At 39.8% G+C, this 15923-nt stretch overlaps 1 protein-coding gene across 1 annotated transcript; it reads left to right on the top strand.

Annotated features, from left to right (window-relative positions):
* The first annotated feature begins 2595 nt into the window (after nucleotides 1-2595).
* LOC110063314 (neuroendocrine convertase 1-like) lies at nucleotides 2596-15450 on the top strand. The gene is made up of 12 exons (XM_020770285.2): nucleotides 2596-2893; nucleotides 4149-4253; nucleotides 4662-4787; nucleotides 9399-9498; nucleotides 9675-9712; nucleotides 9973-10049; nucleotides 10491-10579; nucleotides 11104-11276; nucleotides 11545-11757; nucleotides 12064-12164; nucleotides 12458-12688; nucleotides 13020-15450. Exons 1-12 carry the CDS (start codon nucleotides 2681-2683, stop codon nucleotides 14095-14097), a joined length of 2544 nt encoding a protein of 847 aa, XP_020625944.2. The 5' UTR covers nucleotides 2596-2680; the 3' UTR covers nucleotides 14098-15450.
* The last annotated feature ends 473 nt before the right edge of the window (nucleotides 15451-15923 follow it).

Genomic DNA, 15923 nt, shown 5'->3' with positions numbered 1-15923 from the left:
AAAAACAAAAACGTGTCTGCGAATTGTTTATTTCGAAATACTTTTTCTCCGAGAGCAATTTTTGTACGATCACTTCACATTTTTTAAATCCTATTTCGAAAATGTTCTGTAACTTTTTACTGCAATTGAATGTGGCAAAACGCAGACACGCTTTTTTAGCGCTTTTTGTCCTGAAACCGAGGAAAAAAATAAATTGGCGAAAAACAAAATTCGCTTTGACTTGTAGCTTCCAAAAGGTGATGAGGACACTCGCATTTAGTGGCCGTGAAAAACTCGGCAGTTCATTTTATTTCAAAATTTTTGGTATGGTTTGATAGCCAGCTCTATAAGCTTTAATTTGATATAGGGGTTTAGGTATCTACAGCTTAAACCGGACGCGCTACATCGCTTGGACGTGAGACACCCCTGAAGGTATACGGTAACCTTAATGAAACGAGGGCAAGAGGCAAGGTCAAAAAAGTCTCGAACCTTACACTGAGTCCCGGCAGTGATTGGATGCTTCTGAGAAAAGCGGGAAGAAATGCCGTAAAAGGTTTCGACTGCCGGTCTATTAATTTTGGCAAGTTGTTATCACTCAAGATTGTGAAGTCGAAAAGCTGGTAAGAAGTGAAAAAGGTAATTAAACTAGCCAACGGCTGAACAATCCAATTAAGTCAACTTTTATTTCACACTATTCACTCAAAAAATAAATAAGCGGAAAAAGGTTTCACAAAAGGTAGCCCTAAGTAAACGGCAACATAGAAATTGTGACAGCCGACGTTTTTAGTTGCCTTATCTTTACACACCTTTCCAAATAGCAATACTTTTAGTAAGACGAAAGAATGCCGCGGTGGATATAAAGCTCATGTTGTCACTCTCCAATTCTGCTGTCACTAAACATTCGTTTCTTTTCCACCTTGACCTTAGACGTTAAAACAAAAAAGCATTGTACTAAAGAAAACTTTACATAAGATGGTTTTATATAAATTACCGACCGGAATAGAAGCATTTGTATGGTAACTGGGTATAGCATTTGTGAGGATCAATCAGGGGCACCCAATGGATCGTTTCGGTAAATTATCTGTTCGGAAGGCCTTTAATCCCCTCTGATTTTCTTAAGAGAATTGTCACCTCGAACTTTCGTGATATGAGAAATTAATGTCTGTTGTTTTCGGATTGTTAAAAATGTCGTTTTGGGTACCGAAAAAACGTCAGCTATTATTTTCGGAAAGGCGATAAGACCTAAGGTTTTCGGGAAATGGACAAAAAAGCCCTAATAAATTCTAGAATACTCAAGTTCCCCTAGAAAAACCGAATAGATAATTTTTTTTTTAGCGCAACCTAAAATTAACCTACAGAGCTTTAAAAGTACTCCAGATAGCCGTAATACAGCGTTCAAAAGCGTTTGAGAGTAAACGGTCGTTGGGTGCCCCTGGTTCAATTACGCACGAAATTCAGTCATTGGTTCGAATTGGTTGTCTGTGGAAAATTGATGGTGGTGTGTCTTCCATCTTGCTAGTTAAACCGACAACACAAAGTGCTAGATGGAGAATTTCCATTATTTTAGATGGTTGTAAATAGGGTCACAGACCGGTGAAGAAGCATTTATGAGGGTAATAATAATACGAATGAAAGCTCTGAGCCATTGATTGTCTGATGGTGGTTTACCTTCCATTAATTAAGCTGTTCTTATGTACGCATTCTTTGCGTGCCATGTTGAATGCATTTGTTATTTTCAGCATCAGCCTCCACCTTGGTTTACCGCAGTTTTTTTATAGCTAGCTTTACCAACCAGGAGTATGTTCATGCGTCAAGCGCACATGGCTAGAATTGATACTGATGATATACTGACAACGTCATAGAAATTTTCCTGTCACGCATTTGTACCACATCAACCACTGAAACTCACACAGTTAAAACGAACAAAGTTATTTATATAAATACTCTCCCAGTGATGATGAAAAGATCAAAAGCACTATATCGGGGTGTTATTTCGATCAAAAGGGAGATCATTCTCTTTGTGTTTCAGTGCGTTTCTACCCTATATCGACATTTTTACTGGACAGTGTTCCTGAGTAATTCTAGCATGTATTGTTTACTATTGCATATTTCAGGACATTATTCCATACGCACGCAAGCTGCCTATCCTTGCTCTGATCTACAGAAAAACCCACTTATGTGATAAGCTGGAAAACAGCGTAGAAATTGACCACTTCTTCTGCGTCAATAAAAATGATTCGGTCAGAATTGAGGAAACTCCTGCAGCTGTTTGGCCGATCTTATTCGAGGTAAAAACCACAATCTCGACCAGTCTCGCGCTACAAAGAATTTGCGAAAACAAAATCTTTCCATTGGGTTTTCCAAACTGAGAGAAAATATAACTGAATTAACTTTAAGACATAATGATTTGTCTAGATTTTTGAAAACAGTTACTCGCTCTCCAAAAGAACAAGAAGTATTTGACTGTTTCAGGCACTCTTACTCGCTCGCGTTTGGCTTTTTCTCGTTCTTACGTCAGAAGCTGTGATTGGTTAATCGGTGATAAAGATCAATTGATTATAACAGTAAATGACAGGTGCCAGTCGCACGACAGATGACCTCTGCAACTAACCAAACATCCGTTGACGTTAATAATAAATAGGCAGAGTTTTCCATCGACTCTCGGTCAGAGTTTCTCCACGAAAAAGTTCGGAGCGATGCGATGTTTCGAGTTGTACGGGCTTTGGGCCTCGCCAAGATAGTAATATGTGTTTTCATCACAGCGTGGCCCAAACAGACATCAGTGGTCTTTGCCCAACGGCTCGATAGCAAAGGAGAAAAAGTCTTCACCAACGAATGGGCGATACGGGTGGAGGGAGGCATCGAGACCGCCAAACGAATAGCCAGATCTCATGGATTTGACAAAGTTGAACCGGTAAGTCTTGAGTAAAGAATGGATCGCATGGGGTTTTTGCGGGCATGTTCTGGGGACTTTACAAGTACTTGCCGGTCTTTTTTTAATATAAATTTCTAGTATAATGTTTTTTTTGGCCTGCCTAGCGCTTAAACACTGGCCACCCGGCAGGTCAGACAACCAACTCGGTCAACAAATCTCAATATTTTCCCAATTATCGTAAGAGGTTGTTCATAAAATTTCTTTTCTACGACATTAGCCGCCTCGCTCACTCTACTTTAATTTTAATCCGAGAAAATTACACTCTCAACCTGAAGAAATCATCAAAGATTCCCTCTCCCCACAAGTAACTGGTATTAAATATTATGAGCTGAGGGAATGATGTTTTCCACTTTAGCAGCGAATAGAACCACATGTTTCGACCTAAACTTAGTTGCACCTCCATATTAACAGCTAATTCAACTCTTTATCTTTCAAACTAGAAATAATTCAACCACCCACCGTCACTGTAAAATGAAGTTTGATATAAGACGGCGTTTTTTTCTGCCGCGGCATTTTACTGAGTCTGAATACAGCCGGTGACTTCATTACCGAATTTCGACCTAAAATCTTGACACCATTTTAAACTCAAACCCTTGATTACATGTTTTCTGAGTGTCAAAAGATCAAATAAGATTTTTTTTCAGTAGATATTTGCTTCTTTTCATACCAACAATTGTTCCCTGAATTCAGATTGTTTGTTTAAAAATAAAACAGCATTGTTTGGTGCGACGATTTCGCAGTTTTGTTATACTGACTAAAACCTCAACTTGGTCAGCTGCAAATAATTATAATGAAATTCAACTTCAAATCTGCAATTTTAAGTGAGTGAATCGATAGTCTATATATTTTTTATTTAATTTTTTTTTTATGAGTTCCATTTAAAGATAAGAACAGGCATCATTAGGGGGCTCTCAAAGGCAACCGCCGTAAAAAGCTGTCTGTCATGTTAAGGTTTGTCATAAAATTACTTTTTAAAGGTGGTAATGAAAAACAAGCAATTTCGGTTGTTCTGGAGATCCATGAACGTCAAAAATATTTAACTGCAAAGTAAAAATTTCCAGGCCTAACATCAGTATTTAATTTCACAAGAAATCAGCAAATCTTGCTTGTTTTCAAAAGGGTTTCACTGTGACACTGATCAAAAAACGTCCATATCTAGTAAAACGATTCATTTAATTACCAACAAAGTCCGTACAGGTAGTTAGCCGGCTAATGTATACTTTATCTCTTTTAGATCGGTACCTTGGAGGGCTTTTATCATTTAGAACATGCAGAAGAACCACATCGCTCGAGACGAAGCGCAGAAGGGCGAACAGAAAGACTCATGCAAGACCCTAAAGTAAGAAAAAAACAATCATTGTCTCTACGAAATATCTTAATGTAAAATATTCAAAAATAAGTACATACAATGATTTTTGCGAAATCGACTCCCAAGTGAATTCTAGATAACTTTACAATGTTATCGATCGTTCTGTTTGAGGCGATGTTATTCAAATCTACGTTAGAAAAATACAGCAAGGTTATATGCAGGTTTTTGCAAAAAAGGGGTTTTTATTGTCCTTTGGTAAATCATCATATGCAAAGGGAAAACGGCAAGTATCATAAGTGTTAATAATTAGCTTAATGGACAAAAGAGAGACTGAGTTATTTGCAGTCTAAAATTGTTTTTCAAGCGGAGCTTTTATCATGACCAATGTGATATCATGACTCAGTGCAGGTTTATAAAACAATATTATCGACTTTGCAGGTGATATGGGCGGAACAACAACACGAGAAAATCCGCGTCAAAAGGGGCCACTTTCACGACCGCATGATAGCGAGAGGCATCGTGCCTCGCTTCACGGACCCACTGTGGGATGCTCAGTGGTATCTGGTCAGTTACTATGACGTTAAAATGTCGATTATTTCACTCGTGATAAAATTAAAAATAAAGCTGATCTTACTCACAGCTGAACGAAAGCCGAGTATAATAAATATCTTGGAGGTAAATGCCACTTTTCTAACACACTGCAGTGCAGAGCAATGCTTTTAGGATGGCCAGCGAGAAGCTGAAATTGCAAACAAAAAAAATGCAACCTTGTGTGGCAAAATTATTTCACCCATTTTTTCCGTATATCGATGAACATATAAGCCGTGAAGAATGGCTATACTGAACAAAATTGTGTGACTTGACGAGCAATTCACAGGGTCAAGGGAGAAAAGAATCTACTACATTATATTTACGATACGATACGATACTTTATTTAACGTGGAATGCGGAATTTTTATAATAACAGCTAAAAAAAGTACAGATACGTTTACTAGTCTAGACATTTTTCCTCGACAAAATTCGATTTTGAATAGCTTCCACCACTTTCTCGTGACTTGACAAGGTAGCACTATTGCCTCAGAAACAAATCCTTGGTTGAACATACAGGTTTTGAGCTTAAGAGAACTTAAGAGTGCCTGCCCGTAAAAATCAGACAAATTCTTAATTTCGCGGCAAGGGTCGAAAATTCGATTTCGCTCATATTCTTATGGCAGATAGGCTAGGGCATGAGAAAAACTACTGGATAGTTTTTTTGGCAAAATATCCTTTTATTTCAAAGAAATATGCAAGTTACCAAATTCCGTTAAAATCGTCATTTGACGCACCATTGTATTAAACAAGTTTGAGAGCCTCGCATGCAAAACCACATCTTTCTTCCGTCTTCAAAACACTCAAATATTTTTGTGCAATGTTTAAATGTGTACTGGGGTGATTTTAGGGAATGTTGCGTTGTCTTTTTGGGTGCACAATAATTAAATTTCGAAGACATGTATTTCATTCACTTAAAAGTACTTCGTGAATATAATTAATTTTCACCATGTGCGAAACCTTCAAATGGACCAAGCTTCTGGTGGTTGAATTGCAGAAGGATGGTCTTCAGATTCCTGTAAAAATTTCGTTGGGCAAATGATTGTGAGCGACGCGAGAGCTTTTCAAAGTACGTCAAAAATGCAAATATTTGACCATCCGTCGTCAAATTTCAATTTACGGGTTAGACGTATATTTTAGCATGCGCCACATGACTTGACCTATGTTAAGTTGAAATAGACACAGAGCTGATAATTTCGAAATGTTCTAACCTCATCTGCTGTAAAAGGCAAGTCCAAAGCCGATTTGACGTGTTTCTATCACCATTCGTCGCACATAAAGCAGAAGTTTGCTTTTGTTTACATAACGTCCGATGTACATCGCCAACTGTCAACTTATTTAACGGTCGAATACCATGAATCTGTGACCCTCGTTCGACACATATGATCACCACTGCATCTAAGTCAAAAACGGCTAAGTCATTTGTAGATAGTTGCTTGCTTTGCACTACACCAAAATATTACGTTTGATCATCATGGTTTGATGGCTTGAATCCTTGCTTGCAGCGGTTCCTTGTTCGTCACGCAATTCTGTCATCCCATTTTAGGGGGTCGGGGTGGGACAATTTCTATCCTGATACGTAAGGCTCCGTAAGGCTTGGAATCACTGGGAGCACGCAATCGTGTTGAGTAGGAAGAGATTAAATTAAGAAATGAAAAGAATGAATAATTTACCATTGCCCCTGTTGTTATCTTTTACTCGACCACCGCTACCTACATGCCCCTGCGTAATACTGTAACGCTCAACTCATACCTAGGTCTTTTCGCGCTATGCAATTATTTTTGGTTTACATGTAATACAGTGGGCTACCCCCGAGGAAATGGGTGGCGACCGCTTAATGGGGCTAGCCGCTTAAATAGAGGTTGGTGTACCTTGAATATTTAATTTTTCACTATCGGGCTATAAATTTCTTGTTGAACATGGAGTCAATTCAATACAATCATGATAGACGTGTGTTTGAATTATCACTCCTCATGCACCTTCAATTTCAGACTCTTATCTGCCATCGCCCTTTCCAAAACAAAGTTCTTAAATTTTGGGTGGCCGCTTAATAGGGGTAAAGACAATAATGAAACCCTTATCGGAATGACCAAATGATGGCCGCGGAGGTAACCGGTCAATAGGTGTTTTATTTACAATATTTTACTGACGATAATTTTGGACTGTATTGACAACAGTCCTCTATTTTCTGTTACATACCAATGCCTCGCCACTAAGCAAACAACTGATACGCCAAACAAAATGGCATGGCCAGGGCTATTTACTCACGTAATTACTAATTAAATTTAGTCTGTTTTTCTCACGAATTAGACTCGTTGTGATTTCCTATTTTTATTTCAGCTAGTTCTTGCTTCATTAATCTATAACTTTTTTATGGCGATTTTCTTAAAATTCTAGTGAGTACAGGTACTAGCTTTATCAGCTGTTGTCTGAAACATCAGAACGTACAACAAACGTGATATGGACCGAGGCCACGTACACTATAGAATATGATTTATAAATATACACATATATTATTATATATATGAAAAAACAGAAGAACAATGATTAAATTGTTTCACTTATGCTGAGAGTACTCTATACAAAATAGATCAAAATGTGCAGCATATGCCGTGACAGCACTGCGTGACGAACAATAACGGCTATAAGATCGTGCTGCGCCGACACGCTTATCAGCAATGGTCAGCAATCGATCAAACGCAATATTTTGGCGCAGCGCAAAGCGAGCAACTATCTACAAATGTCTCAGCCGTTTTAGACTTTGATGCAGTGATGTTCATATGCGCAGAAAGATGGTCACGGATTCATAGTATTCGACCAATATTAGGTTGACAGTAGGCGATGTACATCGGACGTTAACCTTGTGTAAACAAAAGCGAACATATGCTTTATGTGCGACGAATGGTGAGAGATGGACTAGAAACACGTCAAATCGGCTTTGGACCTGCCTTTTACAGCAAATAAGGTTAGAACATTTCGAAATTATCAGTTCTGTGTCTATTTCAGCTTAACATAGGTCAAGTCATGTGGCGCATGCTAAAATATACGTCTAAGACCCAGTTCAGACGCCGAACTTTTCATGAGCCGAACTTAATTCGAATTTGGACCGACCCAAATTATCAAAAGTACACCTGTTGATTCAGACGTCGAACTTAATTCGCCGAACTTTATTTAGTTTAAACCAAAACACATCGAAATGTCAGCGATTTTCAGGAAAAGTAAAAACTGCTTGTAAAATACGTTATAATAATCTATAGATTAGGTTCGGCTCATGAAAAGTTCGACGTCTGAATCAAAGCCGTTCCAAAGCCGAAATTCCCGGCTGAGCTAGGTGGGAAGAACGGCTGGGCCGTTCCAAATTCAAATAGCCGTTCTTAAGTGATTCAGACGCCGAACTTTTCATGTACTTAATTCAATGTATTTGGTTCGGCTCATGAAAAGTTCGGCGTCTGAACTGGGCCTAACCCGTAAATTGAAATTTGACGACGGATGGTCAAATATTTGCATTTTTCACGTACTTTGAAAAGCTCTCGCGTCGCTCACAATCATTTGCCCAAAGAAATTTTTACAGGAATCTGTAGACCATCCTTCTGCAATTCAACCACCAGAAGCTTGGTCCATTTGAAGGTTTCGCACATGGTGAAAATTAATTATATTCACGAAGTACTTTTAAGTGAATGAAATACATGTCTTCGAAATTTAATTATTGTGCACCCAAAAAGACAACGCAACATTCCCTAAAATCAACCCAGTACACATTTAAACATTGCACAAAAATATTTGAGTGTTTTAAAGACGGAAGAATGATGTGGTTTTGCATGCGAGGCTCTCAAACTTGTTTAATACAATGGTACGTCAAATGACGATTTTAACGGAATTTGGTAATTTGCATATTTCTTTGAAATAAAAGGATATTTTGCCAAAAAAACTATCCAGTAGTTTTTGTCATGCCCTAGCCTATCTACCATAAAAATATGAGCGAAATCGAATTTTCGATCCTTGCCGAGTTATTTTTCATTTTTATGGACAGGGACTCTTAATAACGATGGCGAATCTGAGGACAAAGCCTGAAAAAAATGAATTTGTGTTTTACCTTCGAATTTTGCAGTTGTCTAGATCCGTTCAGTGTGTCAGTAATGGTCTCAGAACTTGCTCAAGCCAAATATGCAGCGCCAGCGTTACCTTCAATTCCAAATAAAAATACGCGTTCTCCAAAAAACGCAGAACTTGTTATAATCATTTCACGTTGTTGTTGTGCAGAGGACGACAGAGAAATGTACAAAGATTTATAACGCACGTGCTCAGCTATTGTTCTGCTCATTAAACCTTTTCTTTGGTGGTATTCTCGTTGCCGTTGCCGTCGTGGTTTGTTTAAGCTCTCTAATGTTACTTAGGATCTCGTAAAAGGAAACTTTTCAAGGATACAGCTAGTTCCTGGAGACCAAAGTTTCATTCCCGAACAGAATAATGATAGAATCCTTGAAGATAAGGTTATCATCGTAACTACTGCGATAAAATTACATCCTTGAAAACCTTGCCCAGCGTTATCTGATTATCCTGGATGTCTTTTCGTTTTTCACTTAACAGGACGATAAGCGAGCGGATCAAGACTTGGATGTACACGTTCTTCCTGTTTGGAATCAAGGCATTACTGGAAAGGGTGTTGTTGTTACAATTCTTGACGATGGTAAGTTCACATTCAGTCTGTCCAACTGAACCTTGAAGGTACGAAATGATTCAGAGTAGCCTAGTTATGTTCTCTGACTCTTAAGCCATTAAAAGTCCGCAATCAAAGTGAATTGACAAATCTTTCGAATAGTATTCTGACCGTTACTGATTTCGTTTTTGTTTGTCTTGTTACAGGTATTGAACATAACCACACGGATCTCATCAGAAACTACGTAAGTAGGACTGAGCTATCAAGCCAACTGAGAGCAGCTCTCAGTTGGTAGAGCACTGCACCGGTATCGCACAGGTGATGGGCTCGAATCTCGTTCAATATCCTGAATTTTTTTCAGGCTTTAATTTCACAACTGCTAAGTTCTGTATATAACGGCGATGATCATTGCTGTCTTGATAACGCTCTCGGCAGTTCAAATTAATGATCTTTCTTATATTCACTTGCATTAGTGTGTAATAATTGTGGATTTGATTTTGACAGGATCCTCAAGCTAGCTGGGATGTTAATGGTGAAGACGGTGATCCGTTTCCACGTTATGATCCCACAAATGAAAACAAGTATGTCAGTTTAGACAGTCTGCACGATCTATTAATACCATGGCATACTGAACATGCATTCTGATAGGTAGACTTGAAGTGATCAAATAGTTAGAACTTCAGTTTATGGAGCGGTTAAGAACTCCGAAGAAATATCCCTCTATCATGACTTCTCTGACCTGTAAAACACCGCCTCATATAGTGCCAATCTTTTGTGTAAACGAGGGCTTGAAAACCATTAAAACTGACAAATAAAGAAAAGTAGATGAATGCATCAGGGTAAACTAATGTTCTCGAAAGTTACACCGAAAACTTTTTCTAAAAGCTCTTTCTTCGACAACTGAAGGAACGAAGGAACAGTTGCATAAGATTTGTCATAATCTCATTAATTTGCTGTCATAATTCCCAGACAGCAATTACGGGCGGTTTCGTACCGTGACTGTTGTCCTTGTTCTGTTGTAGACACGGTACCCGCTGTGCAGGAGAGGTTGCGGCTCAAGCAAACAATACCATATGTGGAGTGGGTGTGGCATACAATGCTAAGATAGGAGGTAACACATTCTATCATTAGGCGGCTCTCGGTTGGTTACACAGTGCCCACGTGACCAGCAAGAGCGACGCGTGAAATTTTGGTCTACGTCAAATTCTATAGTCACCGGTTTATCGAGGTTTAACAGTTCGTGATACTCTTGATAGTCTTTGGCTCTCCCTTGTGGCATACCAAAGAAACTGCTGTGCATCAAAGAGTGTCTTCAGAAAATCGTTGACTGATCTAGTACCTAGACTTACCCACAAGGCTTATCCCGGATTGACAAACATGTCTGCGAAGCTCCAAACCCGAATACTCCAAACGTGTAAGGCTTTGTGAAAATCTATCATTTATCGAACCATTAGTACTACCCTTGATTGACAGTAAAATTATCATCTGGTTTACACCGGCAGAATGACGATGCTGTGAACTCCCATTACCTAAGCAATCACCAATGGCTACATGTGACGACGCTCATCGAGATGATAGTCTAAGATTGGGTGTTTTCGAGACGTAGTTTCTAATAATTTAAATGTATTTGTATAGGTGTGCGCATGCTTGACGGCCGAGTGACTGACAAAGTGGAAGCTGCCTCGCTTAGTCTTAATCCCCAGTTTATTGACATCTACTCCGCAAGCTGGGGGCCTAGTGACGACGGCGCGACTGTGGAGGGACCTGGGACTCTGGCAGCTGCTGCGTTTGAAAATGGAATCACAAAGGTATTTAGAAAAGACGTAATGTGCCATATTAGCTCATATTGCACGTAGTCAGGCAACACACACTTAGGGTTATTGAAAACTCAGCTAACGAGTAAAATAAGCTCGTTTTTGTTAATGTGAAAAAACCTTGAAATTGTGAAAAACAACTCAAAGTGACCGCAAATTACGCACGAAGAGAGACGTTCGGAGCTTGTCGAGAGAGAACGCTATTTCAGGAGTAGCAGAAAAAACAAAGACGTAAACACTTTTCGGTTGTTTCGTTACATAGGGTCGCGGTGGACTGGGTTCGATCTTCGTCTGGGCGTCAGGAAATGGCGGGAGGCATGAGGACAGTTGTAACTGTGATGGATACACAGACAGTATCTACACTCTATCAATCAGTTCAGCCTCCGATCATGGCGAGTCACCTTGGTACTCAGAGAGCTGTTCCTCTACTCTGGCCACTACATTCAGTAGCGGAGCACACGGAGAGAAAAGAATTGTAAGTAGGAAAAATGTTTCTACTCAGTGTCCACCTTTTTTCAGCTAATTCAGTTAGACTTCTCACAACTGCACTGTTTAGAAACTACGTGTGTGTTATCCCTAATGGGAGGCGTCCCCCCACACCTAGGTTGGCTAGGAGCATGATTCTGTGTGTATTTCCGAGAATGACAAAAAGGATATAGGAATACACAGCTATAAAATCAACGTAAATGGTAAAATTAAACCCACATTTTTTGCCTTTTTAAAAACCCAACACTATATCCTACCCAAAACTGCACTTAATTACCTTGATTTGCTTTCTCAGGTCACAACCGACTTACATAACGAATGCACTGAAAGACATACGGGAACTTCTGCTTCTGCCCCATTGGCTGCTGGGATTATAGCTCTTGCACTGGAGGTCAAGTAAGGATAACTAATAAAATGTCTGAGATGCCTTGCACAAACGCAAGACACGTGATCAGGTGATGGACAATCCGAGAACTCTAAACAAAAATATACAACCGATAAAACGCGCATAAGATTTACTAGGACTGGTTTTTATGCGCCTCTGATTGATTGAGAAAACAACCAATCACACAACGTTACACACATGACATACGCGTAAAACTAGGGCTAACACAAAATCACTCTCGACTCTAACATGCTTAAGTTTCTTACAACTAGCAATCCTTTCCTTTGATTTATGTTTTGTACAGCCCTCGTCTTACATGGCGTGACATCCAGCATATTGTTGTGTGGACATCAAACTGGGAACCTCTTAAAAACGATCAGGATTGGAGTCCAAATGGAGTCGGACTGCATGTCAATAGAAAGTTCGGGTTCGGTCTGTTAGTTGCGGAAAAGATAGTTGAACTAGCCAAACCTACTACGTTTAAAACTGTCCCTGAAAAGACCATTTGCCGAGGACAAATAAACCAGGATCGCAAGTAAGTTAGGGAATGACAATTAAATACATAAATAATTAATCTCTTCACTAACGCACTTGATGAAAGACATAAGGATTGATTGATGACTGAACGAGCATATGAACCAAACAGGCGCCGGACGAACGAACAATCGACAGTACGGTAACGAACAAACCCCGAACAAACGAACGAACGCTAACGAACGAACCAGCGAGAACTATCAGACAACTGACACCAAAAAGCACCATTTTATTTTCATAACGGTAGTCAGTGTGAAAAGAGCAGTAAATTTAAAAACAGGTGTTACCAGAAAACCACTGATTTACATTCAAAAACTGACTTCTCTCGACAGGCCCATCAAATTTAACGAGCCTTTAAAGATAACAATGCATTCTAATGGCTGCACAGGAACTGGAGCCGAGATTCGTTACCTAGAACACGTACAGATCCTGCTAAGTTTGGATTACACAAGGCGCGGGGACCTTGTCGTGTACCTGACATCCCCAATGGGAACCAAATCCTGCTTACTGTCCCCTAGAAAAGAGGATCTCTCAGACGAGGGCTTCACAAAGTGGCCCTTCATGACAACGCATTCATGGGGCGAGGATCCTAGAGGGACCTGGACTATAGAGATAAAGGACCTCGGTGATAATAGACCCAATCACGGCACGCTAACCGAATGGCAGCTCATTTTACACGGAACCAAAGAAAAACCCAACCATCAACCTATTGAACACCCAGACAAACCACGCGACTCGGTTCCAGTGCCCGTTTCCTCGGCGCCTCCTCCTCAGTTTCATCAAGTGCCCAGTGGACCGACTTACACATTTGCTTCTCCTCCTTCGCCTCCGCCTCCGCCTCCGCCTCCAGCTCCATCTACAGCACCCGTTAAATACATATCACCTCAAGTGGTAACCTACATGTCCACAACCTCTCCAGCTTCAAACTCGGCCGTCTTGACAATTGCTGCCCAATCAGTAGTACCATTACATGAAGCCCCCAAACAACCAAGCAACTCATTTATAGCGAACAATAAACAGACTGGTCAAACACAGAACACAATAAATGGACAGCAACCTAATCTAGCACAGCTTAGTGCTCAAGAAGCTATGTACTCCCCTTTACAATCCCTGCACAGTAACTTTGTACCTGCGGAATACCACCAGAATCAAATAGCCAATTATTATCACTATGTGGCGCCTGGAAATCCTCGAGGTTATATTGCTCAAGTGAACCCTGCAGTACCACAAGCTAACGACCAGCTGGGATATCAACAAATAGCTGGTTGGAGACAAGCCAGTGCATATCGTAATCCGTTACAATACAATAGTTACAATAATTACCTGCGAACTTTAGGAAGAAGGGGTGCGGGAAGGTCTTATATAGAATACCTTAAAACCAAGAAGAACAAGTTAAAAACGGGTAGTTAACGAGTTGGAATTTTTTTATGCATCTCAATAGCGCGTGTAAAATATTTGGTAAAGGCTCAATTAATTAAATAACTTGGTTTTTTTTTCTATAAATGTGTTACTCGGTCAGTAACTTCGGCGAGGTTAAGAGGGAAATACAAAGATTCTGTAACGTTACCAATGACTCTAAAACAGATGAAACACAACTAGAATGGTAGCTAGAGTCGTCCCGGAACATTTCTTTCTGTCACGGAAGCGTTGTGTGACGAAATCCCACTGGTGTACAAGATAAATCCAGTCTCCTAAGTTCAGCTGGCTGGACGGGGAACTGAGTACCAGTGGAAACTAAAGGAAAATGAAATGAGCTGCAAAACTCTGGCACATCAATAAACTTGTGCAAAGCGAAACGAGGCAAAACAGAATCTTGCAAAGAATTTGGTCCCCTTAAAATAATCGGCCTGAAGAATTACTTAACCGTTCCTACTCGCCTTCATGGTCCATCCCTGAGCTGAGCTGAATGTTGACAATTGACGGTGGAAAGTCCCAGGATGACTTCCATGATGAAAAGGTCGAGGATATTCGTCGGAAAATTGGAATTAAACCCCTAAAAGAGTCAAAACTGGGGCGTCGCTCGAGCTTTATCCCCCCCTCCCCCAGCTCCCCGAGTAGAAAGTATGGTAGTTACATGTTATTTGGTTTACGTTACTTGAGCTCCACGATTGTTTCAAAATATTTCGTACGACCAGCTGTAGTCAGTTATCGAAATCGTGGTGTTTTCTCTTTGAACAATAAGAAGCAGACCTAGAACTATTTGCGCGTTCTCCTAATCCCTACAATAAAAAAGCCCAACTCCTTAGAAACTTTTGACTGACCACGTCACACGAAATCTTCCAAACGTTTTAGCAATGCAGGAAAATTCAAACCTTGAAGATCTTTTTTTGAAGCTAGAAAACACGAGACCCGATGGTAAAACCATAAAGGACAACAGACAGTTCGATTTGGAACGATTGTAACGAATTACATTGTGAACACATTCAATTTCTTTCTTAGCACTAGGCCTTTTTCCCTTTCAATGCGGTTAACAGTTAATAATTCTTTGAGCTCTCCTATGTGGGCAAGCTTAAAAGGGTCACTTCGTGTAAATACGTCATAGTATAGTTTTTTTTAAATATGGCATATCAGTAGGTGCATATTCATTGATTATAAAAAAAGTCAACAGTGGCACAACCAAGACATCAATTAACAGTGTCGGAAATCAATACGAATCAGGGTCACTTTAATGGATGGTATTAAACCAAAGGATGGTATTCCTTTGGTAGAATAACTGTAGTGTTGAAGATTTGAAAATAAATTTAAAGGGGAGTTTTCTAGTAATTAGTTTGATTATTATTTTTTGGGGCTTTATTTTGGCAGACCAAACATGCCATTCTCTGTTTTCCAATTGCCCATAATCCACTCTGTTTGCCCCCCAAATTTTGCATAAACTATTGTTGTGAAATGCTCTTGGAAATATGCAGACCTCCCAAGAGCATTTCATAACAATAGTTTATGTAAAATTTGGGGGGCAAACAGGGTGAATTATGGGCAATTGGAAAATAGAGAATTAAGGGTCTATTCACACCATCACTGACGCATCAATCGTGCGCTCGAGGGGGGTGTGGAAAGGAAAGGAAGTTCCCATATTTAAAGGGGTTGGGTTGGTGGTTGGAAAATTTTAATAAACCACCTTCCCCTCCCTCCTCAATCTAGGCGTGGCTAAAGCTTTATTTGACACCTAAAGACTCCATTCGAAAACAGAGAAAAAAATAAGACCTGTAGTGTGTGCGTCAAAGACTGTTATCAAATAC

The sequence above is a fragment of the Orbicella faveolata genome, unplaced genomic scaffold (assembly GCF_042242905.1).
Source record: "Orbicella faveolata isolate gen_17 unplaced genomic scaffold, um_ofav_v1 contig_26, whole genome shotgun sequence".
In the NCBI taxonomy this organism is placed as follows: Eukaryota; Metazoa; Cnidaria; class Anthozoa; order Scleractinia; family Merulinidae; genus Orbicella; species Orbicella faveolata.
Note: the sequence above shows the minus strand (reverse complement) of the source record. Positions and strands in the feature narration are given on the sequence as shown.